This window comes from Cydia strobilella, chromosome 9, assembly GCF_947568885.1.
Source record: "Cydia strobilella chromosome 9, ilCydStro3.1, whole genome shotgun sequence".
Lineage (NCBI taxonomy): Eukaryota > Metazoa > Arthropoda > Insecta > Lepidoptera > Tortricidae > Cydia > Cydia strobilella.
Window position 1 is genome coordinate 11,239,986 of NC_086049.1, and position 25,190 is coordinate 11,265,175.

The window sequence follows — 25,190 nt, forward strand, 5'->3', positions numbered from 1 at the left end:
TATCAAATGAAAGAGCTCATTGTGAGAATCTCAAATATAATTATATAATTTTAAGATAAATAGTTTAGGAGTTATTCAAGAAAATAGGCAAAAAATGACCGTTCCCCCCCCCCCCTCTGTCTCCGAAACTACTGGGTCAAAAATTTTGAAAAAAATCCACAAAATAGATCTTTATAGATCACCGGAAACCTATTAGAAATGTGAAGTCAAGCGTGAGTCGGACTTAATTACTTAGCTTTTTGATCCGACCGTTTTTAAAGACATTGCACATAAAAAATACATTGTTTAAATTGTGTAATGTACGGAACCCTTGGAACGCGAATCCGACTCGCACTTGGTCGGTTTTTTTTTAAACATGACTAAACTAGTATATATTTTTGTGTTCTCTCTTGAGAGTAGGTATGTACTTACAATTAATAATTTAGGTGAAAGTATCGTTATTTATGGAATGGGGAGTTAAAAAAGTATAAATACTTGTTTGTGGAATTCCAATCAATGGGGGGGCGCGACAAGAACACAGTATAAGTTTACTTTACATAGACCTTCTGTTAATTTGGCACTTTCCTCGAGAAACTCTTACATTATGTGCATTCGTATTTATAATAAATTACCTGACATTTTTAAGAATAATAATTTGAATATATTTAAATCACAAGTACATGCTTGGTTAATACAGAGATGTTTTTATAGTATTAGTGAATTTTTAAATAATGAAATAATGATTTAATGGGATTTTATTGTGTTTGACTTCGATTTTATATTATTTTATTTTATTTCATTCTGTTACTGCATGATGTATTAGGTAAGATTTTTGATTATGATTTATGGTTGTATTAATATTAATGCGTGACATCATTCATGTAAGAGTAGCATAGGAAATGTTTGTTTGTACACCTGTAAAGGTAGAGTCTTGGTGAGTCCACATAAAATTGTGGCATTAGTAATTACTGTGCAATGTACCCATTTCTCACAGACAATAAAGATTATGATTATGATTATGAAAAATCAGAATGGAAATTGTAGGTATAACAAATCCATTATAAACCAAATATCAATAATGAAAAAAATCGTACTTGGAAAGTACGAGTAAAATGCTCTAGTGCAGTAACGTATCACTTTCTGCACACTTTTTAGTACAACAATGACCCTCTTTGAGATGATGAGAAATGAAAATATTAATTTTTTTACTTGCATTTATTTCAAGTTCTTATATAATTTTTCTACGCAAATTAATAAATTAGAAAAAGTTTTTTGGTGGGTACTTACAGTGAATTTATTTCACATAGTTTCATTGATATGCTCTAGTGAAGAACAACATTTCTTGGTAACATGAGTCAAATACTACGATTAGTTGTAGGTAGCGTACGAGCAAAAAACCGGCCAAGTGCGAGTCGGACTCGCGCACCGAGGGTTCCGTACATTACATAATTTTAACAATGTACTTTTTATGTAAAACGTGAGTGAAAGGTAAATTGCGGTTTACGATTTATGACGTATTAAAAAAAAACTACTTACTAGATCTCGTTCAAACCAATTTTCGGTGGAAGTTTGCATGGTAATGTACATTAGAAACCTCAATATCATTTTTGAAGACCTATCCATAGATATCCCACACGTATGGGTTTGATGAAAAAAAAATTTTTTGAGTTTAAGTTCCAAGTATGGGGAACCCCCAAAATTTATTGTTTTATTTTTTTATTTTTGTGTGAAAATCTTCATGCGGTTCACAGAATACATCTACTTACCAAGTTTCAACAGTATAGTTCTTATAGTTTCCGAAAAGTGGCTGTGACATACGGACGGACAGACAGACAGACAGACATGACGAATCTATAAGGGTTCCGTTTTTTGCCATTTGGCTACGGAACACTAAAAAGTATGCGTCGCGTCGGATGTTATAGGCTACTAAATACACGCTGATATTATGATGTATCCACCGCTTAACGAGTTAGGCGAGCGTTCGCCTCGCCAGCATCTAGAGTAAGATAGCAATTTCTAAGAAGCATTGTACATTGTGCAGTAAGTAAAATTTATTATATTAGGTCTATAGTTTCACGACAACCGCAGAACTCTTTAAGCTACATACTTAGACTCAAGTTTACAATATTTTTACCTCCGGAGTTACACACAATATTTTTCATCACACTTGCAGAGAAAAAACTGAATGTTAGATCACAGAAGCCCCTTTTTTTGTGAATATCATGTAATTAATTCTGGTTCCACACGACGGCATACCCTACAATGCTCGATAGTGTGTGCCTTGACACTTTCTCGTTGGATTGAAATGTTAATTTCAAGTTCTTAATTCCGATTTAGGTCACAAGGTGGCAGCTCCTCCAACGTGTTTTATGCAGTTCGCCTAGGCAAAGCTTTCTTGCGCTCAGTAAGCAATAGGAACAACAGCCCAGGCTGTTACGCCGTTAATCCAGTAAGCTGCAAATTCGCAAGGTAATACCTACACGCGCCGGTTTTCCTCATTCAACCCATTCATTTGCCGTCTACGACGTCGTCTGCGCTTAAGTTATGGCTTAGAGTGGTATTTTGCGGTTTTACCGGTTACCCAGTTTGTTAAGGAGTACATTTAATTAAACAAGTATCAAGAATCGTTTTTAATAAAAAAAACTCGTGCTCTCAGGTTTTACAGCGGGTATCTTTATGTTTAGTAGGAGTTTGAGCATTCAAACAGTAATAGCAAATATTTCCCTTCGTGCCTGAATAACACATAGGTACCTAATTAGCACACATTTGTGTGTTCATGGGTTATCTACGGGTCAAAGGTCTTTTGTCCAGAATGGGACTATAGACAAACTGTATCTTCCTAATGCCCACCAAAAGTATTGGCAGTTGACCTACTTCGAGACATAATAATTCAAAGCGCCCATTTAGCTCTACCATCAATCGAATTTAAACTGTGTGTCGTGATACGTGAGTTAAACCGTAAAATTAGCTTAATGTTACCTCTACTATTTATTCGATAGAGCTCTTGAGAAATTATACAAAAGTTCCTAATGGTTTGAGCACTCAAACACATAGGATAAGTGACTATAGATCCCAATGGGTAGAAGTGTAACAGTTTGAGCACTCAAACACATAGGATAAAGTGACTATAGATAGATCCCAATGGGTAGAAGTGTAACAGTTTGAGCACTCAAACACATAGGATAAAGTGACTATAGATAGATCCCAATGGGTCGAAGTGTAACAGTTTGAGCACTCAAACACTAGGATAAGTAACTAAACTAACTATTAATAAATAATTTGACATCTTTACAAAAGTTTCATATTTCTTAACAATAAAAATAATTGCATTAATTAATTGTCCTGGTAATTAGCTCAAGTTACGATGATATTATTTTGTAAGTTTTGTAACTGACTTTTCCAAATAAAAGTATTGCGGAGAGAATATTTTGACACTTTTGACTTTTGACGACTAAAGTTCTGCCGCCAATGTAGCAGATTCACTACTTTACAATAGTTTCAATTTACGCCACTTGTAAGCACGAGTTTTTTCTTTGAAATTATCATTTTCTTATCTCGCCAAGACGAGCAAAGCGAAGCGCAAGGGCACTACAGTACCTTTTCTCGAAGCGCTTCGTCGTTTTTTGAACCCTCATAACTTGGGTTTCGATTATCGGGATATGATGTTATTAGTGGACTCATTAAACATAAAAAAACTTCAATTACATATCCCTTATACTTTAGATTTTATTCATATCTAAAAAAAAACCGATTTCGTCACTCACTCACTCACTGATGATCATCAAAACTTCCTGAAATCCTAGGAAGCTAAAATTTGGTATGTAAGATAGTCTTAGTATACAAACAACAGAAAAATGCAAAAACTTGAATTTTTTTGCCCCCAAGGGGGGCGAAAAGGGGGGTGGAATTTTGTATGGGGAATTAATAACCGCTGAACCGATTTAGTTGATATTTGATATGTATGTAGATTAGTTTTTGTTATGGGGAAGGATATAGAATAGTTTTTAACCCCAAAATCACCCCGTAAGGGGGTGGGAAAGAGCGTTAGGGGGAAAAGGGGGTTGAAGTTTGTGTGAGGAATCAGTAAAAAAAAACCGAACAATTGCGAGTCGCACTCGCCCACCGAGGGTTCAGTCTTTAGGCGGAGCATGTCACATTCTTAGGAGGTCAGTTTCGAGTTAGGACACGTTCTGAGTTTGTCATTTTCTGAGTACCTCACATTCTGAGTTTGTCACTTTCTGAGTTCGTCACAGTTTTATAGCATAGTAAGATTTAAGCGTATACCGGCATGAACAATGGATACCAGCAATCATAGTAGCTGTACTGACTAAAATGATTTACGAAGTTCGATAGAAATGGCATAACTCATAAGGCACAACGTAGTCTGGTGTACGTTTTAGACCAAATAAGAAATTGTTATGAACAAACGACAATATACTATTAATCAAACCCTATTTTACTATTCACTCCTATAAAAAAAAGGTTTCATCTGAATAAATATGACTGCATGTTCTCGCTACAGTTTCAGCATCATGGGGCACCTGTTAAGCCGCTGGTGGTGGGGCGGCGATCCTGACGCCACAAGCCCGGTGTCGGGCCTGACTCTGCGCCAGGTATACCAGGTTCAAAGAACCTGGCGGCCCGTGAACGCAGACGCGGGTAAATACGGAATAGAGCTGTTCTTGAGGTAAGTGACGTGACAATTCGATATTTTACAGCTCTAACCTCTAATATAAGAATGAAACTGAATATAGCTAAAGATTTGATGACACCTAATTTAAAAACATAATAGAGTTAGACCAAGACAAGTCAGATGTGCTAAATCCCTTCCCATTTTTAAAAATCGATTGAAACATATTTCGATTTAGACGTAATGTTTTTTAGTTTTAGGATATTGTTTGGGTTTCAGAATAAATTGTGATAATGATAATCCACAAATTATGGATTACTAGACTAGTCGGCGTCAACAATGATGTGAACTAGTTGGTCAAACCAAATTGTCAGTAAATAAGAACAAAAAAAACTATACTCATCCTTTTCTTTTGGGTGCTAGTACTAATGTAAGACAAAGATAGTATGATTCTCTCTGTCTATGTTTGAAATAAGGTACCTAGTCCTTTGACAAACTATAGGCAGATTATTTAAATTTAAATACGTCACATACAGTGAACGAAAAGTCACATATGACATGAAAAGACAAGGAAAGCTAAATAAAATGTGTTTTTTCTCTGTCTTCTTATAAAGGAACGCTTTTACAGTTTGAATTCCTCAAAGGAGGCCAGTGGTTATTATCAAACTCAAAATAGCACTTTTAAAAAAACATTAGGGGTCACTGACCTGTTCCAGTAAATTGAGATAGTGTGCGTGTTTGTGTTTGTAATGGGGTAATTTGACAGAATCTGAAAATTTTACCTCCTCTACCCCCTCTTAACCAAAAATTGAAGCTATATGTTCGTTTTCCCTTCGCGAATAAAGAGAGACCTTGGGCTCGTGTTCTACACAATGCCATTTTGCCACTAAGAATTATCGCATTCACGTTCTCGTGCCATAAAATGCGCACTAAATCGGGGCCTTTCGCGATACGGGGCAAAAGGTCAATGCCACCTGCTACGGCCCTTCATGAAAAGTACGTACGGCCCTTCATGAGTACTATTATTATTATTATGATCTTTGGTTATAAACCATGGACACAAATTGGACTTTTTTGAATAACATCGTAATGTAACCACCGTAAGGTTAGAGGGAACAAAATATTTTATTATTGTCCTAGATAAAAACAGTAAAACGTTATTAACGTTCCATGTCTCAAAACTAGGGCGGCAAATTAAAAAAAATACCGCAACTACAATTTTTTTATTTGACGCCACTACGAAAATATTTTACGTAGAGTGGTACCGAGCTAACTCTGCATGTCATTTGCAAAGTGTGGCAATGTCATCATTAATATCGAATTTCTATGAAAATACTGACACTCCCTTGTGTTATCTTTAAGTCGGTGGTAAGTCGGACTCTAGGCACTTATTAACTTTGATATTTTTATCTAGACCCTACCTTAACCTACCTACCTTAACCTTTTTAATCTTACTTATATATAGGTACTTGAGACTAGGAAATATTTCACAATTAAAATATCTAAACTATTCACAGGTTATTTCGTGCTGACCCAGAAACGAAGACATTTTTCAAAGCTATCCGCGATCTCGACGAGGACAGGATAAAAAACAGTTACCGGTTTAAAGCACACGCCATCAACTTCATGTCTGCTATTAGCCTGGCCGTGACCAACCTGAGGCAACCAGAAGTGGTTGTGGCTATGATGGAAACACTTGGAGAGTCACATAGCAAGAGAAAAATTTCTACAAAGTATTTTCATGTGAGTTTCAGTGCTGTGCCGACACAGTGTCGGCAAATGTTGTTAGTTCTCATGCTACACTTAATGTTATCACAGAAATGGTGATTTATGAGAGATACATCGCCAACAACTAAGGTGCAAAATTATGCGACTTTGTAGGTAGGTAGCTAAGTAACACTTTATTCCTTTATTCAATTAGATTGGCATACCGCGCCTCTTTGGACCTGCAATCGCGGCTCTTTAAAACACCCAAACAACTAATACTTAGAGGTAACCCCCTTTTGTGGTTATAGACCAACTTTTCTGGCTCCCAAAGTATAGCGTCTCGCTCACCCTTACCAAACTCCACAAAACCAGGGACATGCCGCCCGGACTCTTGCCGTTGACTCCAATAGAGCTAGCGTTGACGGTTGCAAGAGACCGGCGGATTTTGTCACTCAATTCGGATTGTGTCTAGAAAAGCGGGCAACACATAATTATATGTCTACATTCTAATTATATTATACAAAAAAGAAAATAAACTGAGGCCCAATTAAATGTTTGTCGTGTCAATTTCTACTTTGGAGAGTTTACTGTGCCAAAAATTCGTACCGATGCATTTTGTGTAATTTTTTCCTCTAGAGACCGCATAAATTTGACTTGTAAATGGCAGTTCGTGACATCGCGAAATGGGAGTGAGTCATTTGTGACAGTTCACAAATGATAAGTGACAAATAAGTGCACACTTTTAAAACCTAACTTATGAAAATGGATAACTTATCGTGGCAGAAAGTTATAATTCCAACAACGTAAAATAATAATAATAAATTATGGGGGCGACTCAACGTCCGCCGGAAATAGGCAGGCGTCCAGTTTTATATCCCAAAGATAGTCAATCTCTTTTACTTTTACCCTATCGGGCTATTGCCTAGTTCATTTTTAGATTACATCAACTCCCAATACTTAGTCCTTACACACTGGCGGGTGCTGCCTCTGCGTGTGTCCCATGACACGGGCAAGGGCAGCATCCGCTCGGTGTTCCTCTTACATTTCGTTAAAGTGTCAAAAGGGCCTCTACGTGTCCACGCTTCGGCTCCGCGCACGCCTCCCAAATGTCCGGAACACCATTGTTCCATGATGGGAAAAACGTACATTATTTTATTAATAATAACATTTCTTATTTTTAAAAATCCATCAATGCGTAATACGGTTTTTTTTATTGCAGGAAACAAAAGATGTCTTGGTAGGAATGCTGAAGAATGATTTAAAATTGACTAACGATCAAATGATGGCGTGGGAAACATTCATAAGTTTTATATACAATCATATTTTTGATAAGTTATATTTAACATAAGATTATTTTTACTGTTACTGACTGACATTTTTAATAAGTTTTAGGTGCTTTTGTTATACGTTTTAGTTTTTTTAATTACATTGTAGCTATTATAAAGCAAACACCCAAAATTCGCTAATGCAATTTAGAATAAAACAGCGTTATCTAATAGCTATAATATAATCATATCCTGCACCATAAAAAACTCGTATGAACGTGAAACAAAGACCTTAAATAAGTCTTGAGATGATTCTTCAGATTTTCATTAATAATTGGTGGATATGAAGAAGAATAATAATAAAATTTATTTAGTCAGGACGCATACAATATTTCTTAGGACTAAAACACTTGTAGTTAGTATAAAGTAGTTTAAGAAAATCAGTATGTGACAACACCACGGATAAAAGTAGGCCGTTTTGATAATTGTGAATTATTTTACCATTAATTAACCGATTGTGAAAATCAGGCATCTATATTTAAATCATAAAAATGCAGAATACAATGATGACGTTTATAAGATTAGTAACTAAGTAACTAAGGTGTGGTTGATTTTCTGTGAAATAAGACTATATTTCTTTCTTAACTAATATTATATTTTCTAAATATGGTGCAAGTATTAGGATGTCTCATTCCACTTACCTGTCATCAACATGTTTCTGTGATAGCTAAAAAACATTGCCACATATTTTTTTAATTCGTTGTTAAATTATTGCGCTGCAGAGTTTTCTTGGTCTAACTCTAGGTACCTGAATATAGTATTTCAACCGCATAAATTTCCCTCTAAAATAAAACCGATTTATAAGACCGAAAAGTGATCCCATAATTGTTCCGTGAATGCTGTTTTTCACCACACCAGCTGGTAAAGGCTATCTTGATTATTCAAAAACTGATGAGAAAGTTGCATTTTATTCACATGTGGGGCTAAATAATTAAATGTAAATTCTGAGTTGTTTCCTTATTTTGGCTGGTAGAATTGACTTTTAAATGATGGTTTTGAATGATAAAATTAAATATTTAATAACGTTAATTTTATTGATTTGCTTTGATTTTGTTTGATAATTTACAGAGAGTATTTTCCTTGTGTTGGTATGGTGAAAACGTTTGTGTTTTACTCGGTCGGCAAAATTTGTTTAACACTCGTGCCTTGAAACCCTCGCAACGCTCAAGGTTCCATTTTTCGAACCACTCGCTATGCTCATGGTTCAATTTTGGAATCTTTCGCTTGCTCGGGTATCAATATTAGCACGAGTGGTTAAACAACAACGCCTTGTAAAACAAATAACTATTGTGCGGTACACTAAATACTGAAGGGATTCAGGAAAAAGCAATACGTCATTCAGGAAAACTAGTATGGAGCACCATCCATGTTTTAAAAGTATGACATTAATTTCTTAGTGTATATCGTTTGCATGAATCTCAAATGGAGATCATATTTTAAAACTTGGCTACTACTTCAAAACGCCCACCGTAGCTACTATGTTTTATTTAAGAATGAATTTGTTAACCACATCCATTATTTATGAGGAAAATGTTACTTATGAATTTTACAAGCCTACCGTGCCTTCATCAATATTAATAGGACTGAGATTATTTACAACAGCTGTGGCTTGTCATCCAAAAATCATGTCACGCCATCGTAAATAGTTCAACAACAGAAAAGTTGAAAGATAGTCAAAAGGTAGTGAAGAAAGAAAGTCGGGCGCGGGCCAGCCCCAACCCCATCCTGCGTTTGATATCTAGCCGAAAGGTTTGACTGCCCATATATGAGGCACTGTGATGACATGCATATTTCTAGAAGGATTTATTATGTATAACCGCTACTTAGGTAGGTATGTACTTCTAGAAACATAACTTTAATTTGATTTCAATTTTGTTTTAATTTTAATGTTAATTTTATTAAAATAATAATTATATATATATATATATATATATATATATGTTAATGCTATATATATACATTTGGGCCAGGTAGGGAACAGTTCGGGACTTAAAAGGAAATTTTTGACGGGACTAGTTTGTGATTAATAAGTTTTTATACCTATATACTAAGTGTATACAGTTTAGGTTTAATAGGTTAGTTTTAATTTTATAATATTGTAATTTTATTTATTATAGTTTTTTTTGTTTGTTAATGCTTATGTTATGTTATGTTATGTGATTATGTTAATGTCAATGCTTACATTTATCACTATATATATATATATATAGTGATAAGTGTAAGCATTAACATAGATATAAGTTCATACTAACACAAGCTATGAGTCTGTAAAAGTTGCTCGAAATAAAAATAATTTAATTTAATTTAATTTCTCTTTAGCTTACAATTGTCATTTATTTTAATTGATAAATACACTTGTTTTGCAAATTTGTTAGAGATACAAGTAAGTACCTAACGACAGATTTACCCATCGTATCGTTCTGACAGATGTCTCACGGGACTCACGGATAAATCTGTCATTCCACAAAATTACGCACTGCTGATCTCTCAAATCCATAATTATAAATCACCTCTTTTATATTAATACTAGCTGTTGCCCGCGACCTCGTACGCGTGTATATGTATGTTGGTGGTTATATATTCTACATGAGCATAGAACATTATGTAGCAAAAGATAGTAGTTGAGACGGTTAATAATTGACAGTCAAGTGGTGAATTAAGTACTTATGGGCGTCACTAAGCACCAATGGACTAAACTTTTATGTATTTTATATAAGACCTAGTGCAACAGACAATTTGTATATGAAGTGATTTTGTAAAATGAGCCATACTGATCTTCGTAGACCTAACTTTGAATAATGCGTCACAAAATATTGAATTACTAGCTTTTGCCGGCGACTTCGTCTGCGTAGTTAGTAATTTGGGTAGCTTATTTTTTATCCAATCTGCTTTTTATAGATTTCCCATACGAACTTAACTCCCCTTTTCACCCCCTTAAATGAGGATTTCTGGGATAAAAACTACCCTATGTTGTGGACAAGGTGTACATTTAGTCACCTGCAATAATTTGCGGGCTGAATATATAGGTAATATTGAGCAACTTTTACTATGGGACCATCCCCGAAATCGCAAAAAAAATTACCCTCCGAAAATGAAAATGTAGAGGTCAGACAGTCAAAAATGTATGAAATAGCCAATTTTATTTTCGCGATTTCGGGGATGGTACCATAGTAAAAGTTGCTCAGTATGACCTACATATTCATAGACCCCGTAAATTATTGAAGTTGACTACATAAACACCCTTATGTGAGAACTGTTTAAAATTTTGTTATCATATTTAATATAAATAAAATGCGCAAATTGTAAAAGAACTGTATATTTACATAAAATAAGTACTGTGGATTGCCTTCCCTAAACGTAAACAATAAAATGTATTCGTCGTGTGATTATGGCGCGCAAGCTGAGGCTAATGCTAAATAACTGCTCAGCCTGCATATTCCCTACGCGTACAGATGTAGTGCATAATTAAAAGGCCGTAGTCGATTTTGGAGCAAAAATGTAAAATTGATAGATTTAGTCGTTGAAATTATACACGTTTTGTTACGTAATATCTAAATAACAAGTATTGATTTCTATTAGCACGTCTTCTCATCTTGCCTTTTAATAATGAGGTCGCGAGCGTGCGTCACCGGTAATGCATGAAGAGAAGGGGCAGTTTTTAAAAATTCATCAAAAAAGCATGGTGGTAAATTATACAAATTGATGTATAAGAATAGTTTCAGCAAATGTTGTAGATTGTTTAAGTAACAAAATTACGTTGAAATTAAGTCGATTTTTAGAGAAATTGACACTTGTTTTGAAGTAATTTCTGGAGAAAATTGATTTCGTCTAACTTTCATTTACACTACTTCAAAGTCATAATAATAAAAATGTAGTCTGATAAACGTCAAGTACAGGATATGTGTAATACAAAATTACCATGTTTAGCAGTCCAAACTTTACGAAATTTACAAATAAGAGCGACAAAATCAGTGCTTTACGCGCGTTTACCTAAACATCCATCAGAAAAGCAAACATTACTAATTTAGTGAGTCTGTTTTCAAAAAATTGATCTGATAAAAGGTAAGATAAGAAGACGTGCTAATAGAAACCAGTACTTTTCAATTAGGTAACAAAAGGTGTAAAATTTCACGGAATAAATCTATCAATTTAACATTTTTGCGACTAAAATCGACACCGGCCTCTTAATCCTTTACCATCATATTTTCTCGGAAACATTCGTATTTGTCATGCTACTTCAGTCAACCAGTGAGGACCCGAGGCCTTGATCAGAGTAGAGCGAAATGGGGAAAGCCTATAAAAAGAAAAAGGTAAAAGTTGCCATTTTGGCGCCCCCCTTGCCATCCGGCGCCTAGAGCGGCCTCTCCACTCGCTCTCCTAGATCCGGCCCGATACAAAAGTTCTGCACGAAAGTGGTGCGCTACAGTTATTAGTTTATAAACAACAAAACAAACTAATTTTATACAAACTAGTAAACTAATTATTTTTTCACGCATGTCACGCCTGTCCACGGCCTAAATACGCATATTTAAAAGTGTAACCTAATTATGTACTTTTTGTCTCGTTAAGCAGTCGTAATAACGGGAGTGTTTAGTATTCATTACCGAATGTCCGCCACGTTGGACAATGGGTCATTAGATGGTTCTTATCGATGCTAAACGCTGCATAATGTATATGACATTATGAATGCATATGCGTTATAATAAGATAAGTATTAACTCAATATCTTCAACGAAGCAAGTTATCATCTAAAATTTTCCAGTGAAAAACAATAAGAACATGGCTTTTTTGTTTTGTTTAACAATAAGGTCAAGAAGAATTGTCAATACATGAAGATGACGAAAAATTGTATTTTTTGGCTCAGAGAAACATTACCCACAGACTACAAACTTTTTTTTGGAACCAAACCTTGTTCCAAAATAGTTGAAACCATAAAACGTGATGAGATAAGATGAGACGAAGATGAAGACACCTGTGAACTTAAGTCTTTATAAATCGTTTATCAGCTTCTAACAGTGTCCTATCATCCTAAGGCCCATCAGCCATACAAGAAAAACCTCCAGTATTTGCCTAGTGAAGTTTGAACCTATAGTGTAGGAAAGGAAATATATTTGATTATGTAAGAAAAAAGTTAAAAACTTTGTACTGCCGATTTTCTGATGTCACAGTTATCCCACCACACTCTTAGAAAGTGACAAGTTCTTATTTCGTACTCAGTAGAGTCTACCGAATACAACGATACCACTTGTCGGTAGTATACTGTACAGTCACATTGAATGGTGTTTTAGGCCATCTGGCCGCTGTACTAAAACGCTAGACTCTGTAGTGTAGCGTTTATGCATTCGTTTTTGTCTGGTAGAAAACACCACAATAATATTTTTCTAATAACATGGTTACGTATAATATATAATATATCTAATTGTATATGTATAGATGACAACTTAAGTGGCTCCTGTGATGTTGCTTATGTCCATAGGCGACGATGACTGCTTCCCATCAGGCGGCTCGTCTGCTCGTTTGCTGACTATCACATAAAAAAAAAATATATATAGTGATTGGTGAGAGGTTTAGTAAATAATAAATCAGAGGTTTTTAATACTTGAATACTTATTTATTTTATATGAAACACATTATTTCGTGTACATTGAAAAAAAGCGGAGACAGAATGACAGGCAGATTCTACAGGATTCTTTCAGAGGATTCTTTCAATAGGTTGCGTTCAGAAACTAACTACAAATACTACAATTATCAAAATAAAATGTTTTTAACGTTTTACAGACTATTATTTAACATTCCCCCTTAATTGTAGATTAGTTCACAAACATTTTTAAACTTAACAGGCTCTAATGGCTTGGTTAGAATGTCAGCACAGTTATATGAAGTAGGTACATACTCTACACATAAATTACCTCTTACAACATTTTCATGAATGAATTTATAACGAACATCTATATGTTTAGAGCGTCTGTTCAACACTCCATTCTCTATCAGTTTTATAGCACTTTGATTGTCCACTTTTAAATTCACATGCAGTTTTATTTGTAACATTTCTTCTATTAAGCTTTTTAGATACAGCACTTCTTTACTGCATTCTGCAGCAGCTATATATTCAGCTTCGCAGCTTGAGAGTGCGACTATAGGTTGTTTCCTTGCACACCATTGCAAGGGACCTCCGCAGTACATAATAATGTATCCGGTAGTGCTTCTTCTTGATTCCAGGTCTCCAGCAAAGTCGGAGTCGCTGTAGGCTTCTAATTTGGTAAGGTCTGAGTTTGTGTCATAGCCGATATCTATATTCTTACTTCCTTGTATGTATCTTAGGGTTCTCTTTACGTTTTTCACATCAGTGTTGGTAGGTTTTTCCATGTTACGACTTTCAATATTAACCGAGAATGCCAGATCCGGTCGAGTCTTGCTACTTAGGTACATTAAAGAACCTATAGCTTCACGGTAGGGAAATCTCACATCTTCTGTATCTTCTTTGTCTTTTTCCTTCAGATCTTTTACTAATGGTGTCGGACATAGTTTAGAGTTTTCCATCTTAAATTTTTCCACTATGCTTTTGGCATATTCTTCTTATCCAATTCTTATTTGTTTTTCTGTTCTAACTATCTCCATTCCTAGAAAGGAAGTAGGACCTTCTACAAAAGTCATTTCAAAGTCTTCTTCAAGTTTCTTCAACAATGAGAGCATCTCTTCTTTATTTTCTCCTATGAGCAATCCGTCGTCTACATATTTATATTCCAAGGATAACATCTCCATTTTCTGTTTTGAAAATACAGTGATCTGTGTTAAGTGGGCATAATCCCTTCTTCTTTAGGGTCATTGAGAACTTTTGGTTCCACTTCAGAGAAGATTGTTTTAGTCCATATAGGCTTCTTTTCAGTTTACATATTTTTCCTTCTTCTTTTTCATAGCCTTCCAGTATCTGCATGTACAGATCTTCAGTTATCTCTCCGTAGAAGAAAGCAGTTTTTATATCCAGTTTCATGATATGGTATTGCTTATTTGCAGCAATAGCTAGCAAAGTTCTGATAGAACTGTTATTAATCACAGGACTGAAAGTTTCTCCATAGTCAATGCCAGGTTTTTGTTCACATCCTCTCACCACCAATCGAGCTTTGTACTTTCCATCACTTTTCTGTTTCAGGACCCATGTATTGCTCAAGATTTTTCTTGTTCCAGCTTCAGCTCTATCAACAAGTTCCCATACTCTGTTGTCTTTCAATGATTGTTTTTCAGAGTTGATGGCTTTTATCCATTCTTCTTTTTCAGAACCGGTTGTGGCTTCGCTGTAGGTAAGGTAAGTTTCATTTCATTTCATTTCTGTTTCATTTCAATTGTGATTACTCATAGAGTACGTCTGAATGTCTGCCAAATTAAACCAGTTTGACAGTACTGGCTTCCCTCGAATGCGGCTGACCCAAAATAGCTGAGTGAAATAGTCGTTTAGTTTTGCTGGCTGTTTTCTTATTCTTCCTGACCTTCGAATTGTTTCAGGTGTTTCTTCTTCGTCAATGGTTTCTTCTCTTTTCTGGAGGTTTTGAGTTTTGCTTCTTTCTTCTTTGTTTGGCATTTCTTCTCTTCTTTCTTGGTTTAGAGTTTCTTTTCTTTCTTCTTGTATTAGGTTTTCTTCGTTTCTTTCTTCTTCTCTTCTATCTTGGTTTAGAGTTTCTTTTCTTTCTTCTTGTCTTAGGTTTTCTTCGTTTCTTTCTTCTTCACTTCTATCTTGGTTTAGAGTTTCTTGTCTTGGGTTTTCTTCGTTTCTTTCTTCTTCTCTTCTGTTCTGGTTTATTACTTCCAGTTCTACCACAGGTTGTTGTTTTATATTTTTAGGTTGGAAAGATCTTTGTATTAGATTTGAGAAAATTACATCTCTTCGCTCTACGATACGTCGCTTTTCTTTATCCCAAAGACGGTATCCAGTAGGGGAGTATCCGACCATAAGGAATTTCTCAGATCTTTTGTCTAATTTACTCAGGTTTCCAAGTATTTTACTGTGAGCTTGACTTCCGAAGTAGCTCAGATTCTTCAGATCCGGTCTTTTACCAGTCCATAGCTCTGAGGGTGTAACCTCTTTTCCATCTGTAGGTAGTCTGTTGATTATATATGTCGCGGTTCTTGTCGCTTCACCCCATAGATATTTAGGTACGTTATTCTCATACAGCAAAGCTCTTACTTTTTCCAGAATTGTACGGTTTAATCTTTCACTCTTTCCATTAAGTTGAGGTGAATATGGGATTGTGTAATCCAGTAATATTCCCTTTTGTTTGCACCATTCTTTTATGTTATTAGAAGTGTATTCTCCACCATTATCACATCTTATCATTTTTACTTTCTCGCTGTGGGTTCTTTCCGCTTCTTGTATATATTCTTTCAGGTATTCAAACGCTTCATTTTTACTTTTCAGCAGGTATATTTTTGCAAAATGGCTATAGTCATCCATCACAGTGAGTATATATTTCTTTCCATCCCAGGTGTTGGGTGTTATGGGACCACATATGTCTGTATGTATAATTTCCAATTTTCTTTCAGCTCTTTTTCTCTGGGTATTAAATGGTAAACGGGTTTGTTTGGCTTCTAGGCAAACTTCACTGTTGATGAGTTGATCTATGTCGTTTTTAGTTATATTTATTCCATCTACTTTGTCTAGCATTTTTTTCAATGTTTCTTTGCCCGCATGACCAAGTTTTATATGCCAGTTTAATGCTGTATCATTTTAATGTGTTAATAAAGATGTCTCTTCTTTTTTAATTTGCAGTTTTATGAAGTACAGGCCATTTTTATTTTTCTCACCGGTTAACACTTCTTCATTGTTTTTAGAAATTATTACTTTGTTTTTAGTGAACAATACTTGTCCATCTTTTTCGGTGATTTCATTTACAGAGATCAGGTTTTCTGGTAGTTCAGGAACATATAGTACTTCTGTCAGGTTTACATTCTCCGAATTAATTACACCTTTTCCAGTGGATATTATCTTCTCATTTTCTTTAGCAATTTGGATGCTGGTTTCTTCTTTTTTAATCTCGGATAACATATTTTTGTTTTTAGTCATGTGTGAAGTACAACCTGAATCAACGACGAACTCTTCGACGTCAAGGTTCCTTGTTTTATTAAATGTTGTTAGAAATGCTACCTTTTCCTTAGTAGTAGTAGTAGTAGTAGTAGTAAACTCTTTATTGTACAAATATACATATTAAAAATTACATGGTACAAATAATAAGTCTTATTTTTCTTAAAGAAACAGTCTTTTTCTTCGTGATTTGTTTTTTTACAGATGCTGCATTTCTTTTTGTAAAAACAGTCTTTTTCTAGATGATTTGTTTTTTTACAGATTTTACACGCCTTAGTTTTGTTTTTAAATGCTTTGAAAGCCACTTTTTCGGATGAAGACGAATCAAGCTCGCTTTTGTTCAGTCTCTTTTCTTCACTCAGTATTCTGGCTTGTAGATTTTCTAGAGTTTTATCGGCAAAAGAAGTGCTTTCCCACGCAGTTATTAAGTTGTTATATTCGATAGGTAAACTTGATATGATTTTTGAGATAATCATTTTTTCTTCGATTTTTTCACCGAGCCCTCGTAGTTTAAATGACAGATTTTCTAAATTACCCAAGTGTACTGTCATTGAAGTGCCCTTTTTATAATGGCATTGAAAGAAATTCTGCATTAATTTGCACCTTTGTTGTTCATCAGATTTTTCGAATAGGAAACATAGTTTCTTATACATGTGGTAGGCACTTTCACATGTCATAATTAAGGTTAAGTGTTTTTTATCAATAGTTTGCATAATAATGCGTTGAGCTTGCGCATCTTTCAGGCTTTGTTGGGACGAACCGGCACTTTCGACGGCGTTTGTCGATGCGCACACAATTTCGTACAAACCGTAGCTTTTAAATAGGATTTCGACTTGAAATTTCCATATCGGGAACGATTCGGCGTCCTCCAGGCGTTGAATGTTGGCTAATTCCGCTGCCGTAATTGGTATCTCCATCGTTTTTCTTTATTTTAGCTTCTCTCAACACTGCCACATTTGTCACAGAGAAATCGTATTACTGTTGTTCTTGTTTTTACTTGTTTTACTCGTGAAGAACCACGGACCTCTGCTACCATGAGAGGTTTTTTAAATAATAAATCAGAGGTTTTTAATACTTGAATACTTATTTATTTTATATGAAACACATTATTTCGTGTACATTGAAAAAAAGCGGAGACAGAATGACAGGCAGATTCTACAGGATTCTTTCAGAGGATTCTTTCAATAGGTTGCGTTCAGAAACTAACTACAAATACTACAATTATCAAAATAAAATGTTTTTAACGTTTTACAGACTATTATTTAACAATTGGAATGGAATTAAATTCGTGTCTTATCAAGTGACCTATCATTTTGTCTCGTCTATTCTCTATGGTCCTCAGTAGGTTTCTCTTCTCTCCAAAAATTCGCAGCATTTCCTCGTTCGTTTTTTCCCCGTCCAACTTATTCTCTGCATTCTTCTCCACAACCACATCTCAAAAGCCTCTAATCGTTTCCTATCTTTCTCCCTCATTGTCCACGTTTCACACCCATACAAAGCAATGCTCCAGAAACAGTTGTCATTAGTTACTTTATACTGGTGATAACATTATTGTATGTATGTATGTATGTAACACATTATTACATATCCTCATTAAAAATAATTGCTTGGTTTTATTTTAATAACTGTTGCCAACCAGCGTGTTATTATAAAAGGGCAGTAGATTCACAAACATGTAAGTAGTGGTGGCAGTACCTTCTAAGCGAGGAAATACGTAAGTTGCTGTGCGAATCGCTGGTTCTCTCCAAGTTAAACTACGCAGATATTGTGTATGGGCCACGACTGTTGGAAAAAACTCGCCGTCTTATCCAAAGAGTCCAAAATGCTTGTTTCCGTTTTTGTTGTTCAATCTCGCCGAGAAGTCATATTACACCTTACTTAAACAAAGCGTCCATATTAAACATGTCCTCTCGTAGACACCTACATTTTGCGAGTCTGCTATTTGGCGTTTTGAATGACAAAAAGCCCGAATACCTGTTTACCAAAATTCGTATATCCTCTTTCCATAAACGACACGGTACTCGTTCCACCAGACGATGTCTCCTAGAAGCACATCCTCACAAAACCGTTGCTTTTACAGGCTACTTTCGGTATCTCGCAACCAGGTGTTGGAACAATATTCCTCCACCTATTCGTGTTATGAAAACTAAGCGTAGTTTCAAATTTCATTTCAAAAAAATCCTTTTAGAGAAGCAAAGTTTGGGAATTCCTCACGGTTACCTGGTTGTTGATTACCGAATTTAGTCTTAGTAATCCTGCTTAAAAATAAAGATTTTCTCTAAATCACATTTGACACTACATACATGCTAACCACACTGACACTTCTATGTCAACTATGTGCAAGCATTAAATGTCTCTATAGTTTAAACTGTGTTACTAGTTATTTATTAATAATTAATTAGGTAAGTACTAACTTTCGACTATTTCATTATTTTCCACTGTTTTTTGTTGACGTGATCAGGTCCTGGCAGAAAATCAGTGCTTTTCCTAATGGGTGAAGCGGAATATTTTGTGTGTATTGTTGGTAAATTGTGGCAAACAAATCAACAGTTTATCTATCTATCTATCTATCTATACTTGTTAACTGTTCTTTAAGCAGGTACTTACCCATATTTTGCCTTCCTACCATGTCTAAAAACAAAGTGAGGTCGATAACACTCTGACGCAGGTTATGGGCCCATCGTATGATTTTTACCATCGATATCATGAGAATTTCACCAAGGACAATTAGTGCTATATTTACATCCATTAGACATGACTCCTAAAAGTATTTAAGTGTTATTGGTTATTACTAACAAGTAGGTTAGTGTAAGTAAGTATGTATATTTCATTTCAAAATAAATTAGCGGAAAGCACAATTTATAAAGCTTTCTATAGTTAAAGATTTCTTTTCTGATCTTACGAAATGCCGTCGAATTTAACTTAACTTAATAATTCAATTAACTAGAATTAAATGTATTTTTATTTACGAGTAAGTAACGCGAGCAACGTATTAAGTTCGTATAAATTGCATCTACATCTAGAGCACATGGGATTCAATTTCCAGGTCTTAAATTGCGTCTAGACGTTATCAACTAACTTATGCATTCATCTAGGTTAGGTACTAAAGTGACGAGGCGATAGTACGGAGGGCGGGCGGCTGTAGTGAACAGCTGAGCTCAGTCTCTAACCACTCGCAACCTGAAACGCGCGTGCCTTGGCCCCGACCCGAACGACGAAAAACACAAACGTTGTCGTTGAAATAAGGGCGCCAAATTTTCTATCGGCTCTGTGGCGTAAATCGTAAGTAAATAGGTGCATGTTGTTCACGCGAGTTATGCTATCGTGTTTACGTTTAGTTTGTGCATTTCGCTGAAGATTTATGAAACAGTGACACGGTTCCGGCTTGAACGTGAACTTGACCTTGTATACCAGAAACATAAACAAAAGACAGCAGTATTTTTTTTATTCGAATTTGAATAAAAGTGTTGAATACAGTCTTGATAAACATCATACCTATTATAATCTACATATTCTATCTAACGAGGTACCTATAGTAGGAGATACGTTATATATGGTCGACCTTCACCGATACGTCTGACGGATGAAACTTATATTTTACTAGCTGTTGCCCGCGACTTCGTACGCGTAGATTTGTATGTTGGTGGTTATATATTCTACATGAGCATAATATAGAACATTATGCAGCAAAAGATATCAGTAGGGACGGTTAATCATTTGTTAATAATTATACAACGCATAAAATTTGTCTTTCACAAACTACGAAGTTTCAAGACCCTAACTGAAAAAAATTGTTCCCGATATAATCCCTCTCGACCCTCTTAAAAGATTTACAAGTCCACTATTTGAAAAATTTTCGCTCCCGAAACTATTAATACAAACTTTTCAAAAACGGTGTAAGTAATCAATTTTCGTCTATTTGGATATAATGCTCTTTTTACCAAGTTTCAAGTTTCTAGCTTAAAAGAAAATTTGTACCACATATAAACTTACATCCCCTTTTTAACCCCTTTAGGGGTTGAATTCTTAAGAACGTTGAAATAACTTTTTTGGAATCTTATACAATGCCTTTCTAAGAACTTAAAAAAAATGTTTGACCTCCATACAAACTTTCTACCTCTTTTTCACCACCTTAAGGGATGAATTTTCAAAAACGCTGAAATTACTTTTCTAGTATTTTAATAATATGCCTATGCTATACAAAGTTTCAAGTCCCGCACTCAAAAAAATTTATGATGTCCATACAAACTTTCAACCCCTTTTTCACCACCTTAGGGGATGAATTCTGGAAAACCCCTTCTTAGTGGATACTAACGTCATAAAAGCTATCTATTGTGAAAAATTCAGCTCTCTAGGTCCAACGGTTTGGGCTGGGCGTTGATTTAAGTGAGTCAGTCAGTCAGTTAGTCAGGACTTTTACGTTTATATATATAGATGAAAGAAAATATGTTCCTGAACATAAATAAATAGAGTTGCCTAAAGAAATATGGTCAAGGCTATCTTTAATAAATTTTTGAAAATATTTTCTTTTCTTCAAATTTCACCGATTTGTCTGACGAACGAAATAAGTTCCAATGGAAAGTATACAACTTGTACAACATGAATAAATTAGGTTGCCTATGTTTTTCCGGTCACTATTATGAGGTTGCCGTGTTTAAACAGGTGAGTTTAAATCGATAATTGCACCCATCTGTCTGACGCTTGAATTATATATCAAAATAATGGTAATTTGATTGCAAATACAATGGTATAGGGTTGCCTGCAAAAATCCGGTCACAAATAAGGGTTGCCAGGCTTTTAAATAAAATAAGAAGGAAAGACTTTTAGCGATAAAGCCCTACCCGGGCCGTGCTAGTGTGAGTTATCCTTTATGCCATTCATTTCTGTTCACTGTGGTACAATACAGCCGACTCTCCCCTATATCCTCTAACTAGATGCCCAACATGCAATGAAAATTTTAAAGAAAGAAAATACGTTTATTTAACGCCACAACATAGTACCTACATAAAAAAAGAAAGTCATGCAGACATAAAAAAACATTTGGACGCTAAATAGGATTCCCACTCAGCATAATGCCGCGGCAAACCGTGGCGTGGCGCTGGTTTTCTTGGCGACACGTACGTCGACACACAAATAAATTAACATTGATATAAATTTGAATCGATGGCATATAAATATGTAGCAAATGAAAGCAATTTACAACAAGTCAACCGATTCTCGTGAAATTTTGTGACCAGATTCTACGAGTAAATAGTTTTTTAGGGTTCCGTACCTCAAAAGGAAAAAACGGAACCCTTATAGGATCACTCGTGCGTCTGTCTGTCTGTCTGTTCGTCTGTCACAGCCTATTTTCTCCGAAACTACTGGACCAATTAAGTTGAAATTTCGTACACATATGTAAGTTTGTGACCCAGAGATGGATATCTAACGTAAACAAATTAATTTTAAACACGGGGGGCCACTTTTGGGGGGTATTAGACTATATATCATTGGAATATAATTGAAACTAAAGTTGAACCTAGAAACAAATTTAATAGCAATAATGTAATAACTAATAACAGATACAAATAGTTACCTTTGTAGTTGTAATACCAAAATTTGCATTTATCTTAATCCAGGTATATAAACCTGAATCTCATTTTTGTCCTCAATTGTAAAAATATCATTCTAGTTAACTCGCATGACATAAAAATGTACACCTGGTCTCCCGCGATACAGGCCTAGCCTAGTGCGGGGACTCCTGGAACCTCCGAATGTCAAGTCAGTTATGCACCAACTCTTTTCAATAACTTGTGATATGTACTTACTATGTACTACAATTGTATTCGTTCTGTGCAATAAAATTTTTTTTTAATCTCTCTTTATCTTTAAATGAGAAAATTAAAAAATAAAGTTTGTCAAACTATATCATGTTACATATCAAATGAAAGAGCTCATTGTGACACAATTTGTGAGAATATCAAATATATTTTTTTATAATTTTAAGATAAACAGTTTAGAAGTTATTCAAGAAAATAGGCAAAAAATGACAATTCCCCCCTTTATCTCCGAAACTAAAGGGTCAAAAATTTTGAAAAAAATACACAAAATAGATCTTTACCTTTAATATATCACCGGAAAACTTATTAGAAATGTGCAGTCAATCGTGAGTCGGACTTAAGTACTTAGTTTTTGATCCGACCCCTACGGGTTTTTTAAAGACATTTCACATAAAAAATACATTGTTTAAATTGTGTAATGTACGGAACCCTTGGAACGCGAGTCCGACTTGCACTTGGCCGGTTATTTTTTTTGTCGATCCGGTTTTTGGAAATGGCGGAGTCGTGATAGCTCGCGCCTAAAACAAATAGTCGTATCGATATCATAAGAGATTTTTCTTTTTGAGACATGTTTACGGAGTAAATGGTAAAAAATGCAGAAAATTTGTATCTCTGGTTTAGGTATTTAGATATTTAGTTTTTTCTCGAGAAAAAGTAGCCAAATTTCGTCAGCTTACCTAAGAGTTATCATGGCGCAGTTTGCAAAAATTCGCTTAAACCGAATTTAATCGAATTTAAATTCGTTTTATTTTTTAATTTTTATTTTCTTCTTCTTTTTCGACCTAGCGTTCTTCCGGCCTAGCGCCAGGGTCCGCTACTTCTCCACTTTGCCCGGTCTTCGGCATCCTCAGGAGTGAGATTGTTTTCTTGCATGTCCGCTATCACGACGTTGAGCCAGCGCTTCTTAGGCCTACCGCGGCCGCGTGATCTTTTATTTTCTAAATGAAAAAAATCGCATTGGTGATTGATCAAGCGCGGGCTGGCTAAGCGAATTAAAAAATATATGTAATATTGTCTTCGGTTACCGCGATAGTTACTCATGAAATAAAACTATGAAAACGGATTATATCGCGTATATTGAATTTATAATACGCGATATAATCCGTTTTCATAGTTTTATTTCATAAAAAATATATGTTTTTCTTTGTCATTTTAATTTTCTAATTTATTCTAAACGGCGGAGCCATACATTTATTCAATTTTAAGCTATGCTCGCGAGATCTACAGCTCACAGAGCCACTAGTACTATAGTTAGGACCGTGAGGTCCGTGAGAGTATGAGCGCGTAGATCTGATAATCGGATCTAATCTGATTAAATGCGGATCGCTCTCTCACCCGAGGGTTCCGTAGACGATTATTGTACAGTGTATATATTTTTTACTTAATTCCGTCTCTCTCTTGACCTTTTTTATCTATGTTGTTATACAGTAGTATGTTTGTACCTACTACCTAGTATGTTCATGTTCGATCGTTATAAGGATACCTACAAAAAAAAATACGTATACTGTATAAGGACTATTCATGTTATTATGTGTGTTATGGAAGTTGTCATGTTATTTGATTTATTATTTGTTGTGGTAGCGGCGATAGATATGTAATACACACTTTTTAGGGCATTTATTTGTGTGATGAACACAGATACTTGTTCCTGAGTCATGAGTGTTTTCTATGTAATTAAGTACGTATTTATAGATTATATATGTATATCGTTGTCTGAATACCCACAACACAAGCCTTCCTGAGCTTACTGTGGGGCTTAGTCAATTTGTGTAAGAATGTGCAAGTCAGAAAGTCAGAAGGGAGCTAGCACTCGTTACATATATCTTTAAGCTGCTTAGGGGTAAGATATACAATGCGGATATATTGGGGTCGGTGGGTATTTGTGTTCCGCGCACTTGCGGGGCGCGCCGTCAGCCCGGGCTGCTGGCCGTGCCGCGCGGGCGCACCAAGCTGCTGCGCGAGGCGCCGATGACGCGCGCCGTGCGTTCCCTGAACCTCATAGCCACGCATATAGACCTATTCTCATGTACGATGAGTGAATTCACAAAAGTAGCATAATTAAATCTTTGTTATATTGAATAGGTAGTTATGTAGGAAAAAAAATGATTTGTTAGATATAGGTACTTGTATTTTGTATGTTTATACATTTAATTTTTTGCTAAATTATCGCATTGGGTTCATCCCGTAATGATAATTGTATGTGTGGAAATAAAATAAAATAAAAAAATAAAAATATCTATTTATTTATTTTTGTATATATCACAATACATACTGTCTACTTTTTGGGGTTACTCAAGAGATAGAGCCCACGGAACGACATACATATTTAAAAAATCGCCAAAAAAATCACGGTTTTTGCCATGGGAGCCCCCTCAACTTCAAATTTTATTTCAATTTTATTATTGGTTGTAACAATAGAAAAATAAATCTCAATATAATATTATCTTCCTAAAACGATTTTTGAAATACTGCCCGCAGACTTGCACACGGACGGACAGCATAAGCTTATATCACCTAGTTAGTAAGGGTTCTGCTTATCACCTTTCGGATATGTAACCCTAATAAAAACTGCATTTGTAATTAGATATTGACGAGTGACAAGATACCAATGTAAAACTATGTATGGCGTTCAATCGCCTCTTTACTTAAACACTTTG

At 35.2% G+C, this 25,190-nt stretch overlaps 1 protein-coding gene across 3 annotated transcripts in view; it reads left to right on the forward strand.

Annotated features, from left to right (window-relative positions):
* The window catches only part of LOC134744288 (globin-like), a 49,780-nt gene that overhangs the window by 8,095 nt on the left and 16,495 nt on the right, over positions 1-25,190 (forward strand). Inside the window, exons 2-4 of one of the 3 annotated variants that reach the window (XM_063678046.1) lie at positions 4,502-4,666; positions 6,127-6,352; positions 7,536-9,551. The exons of 1 other annotated variant lie outside the window; for it this stretch is intronic. In XM_063678046.1, coding sequence (XP_063534116.1) covers positions 4,512-4,666; positions 6,127-6,352; positions 7,536-7,664 — 510 coding nt within the window. In that variant the 5' untranslated portion in view covers positions 4,502-4,511 and the 3' untranslated portion in view covers positions 7,665-9,551. Of the gene's footprint in view, positions 1-4,501; positions 4,667-6,126; positions 6,353-7,535; positions 9,552-19,805; positions 19,997-25,190 lie in introns of those variants that run through there. One more of the 3 variants, XM_063678043.1, reaches the window with a different exon arrangement.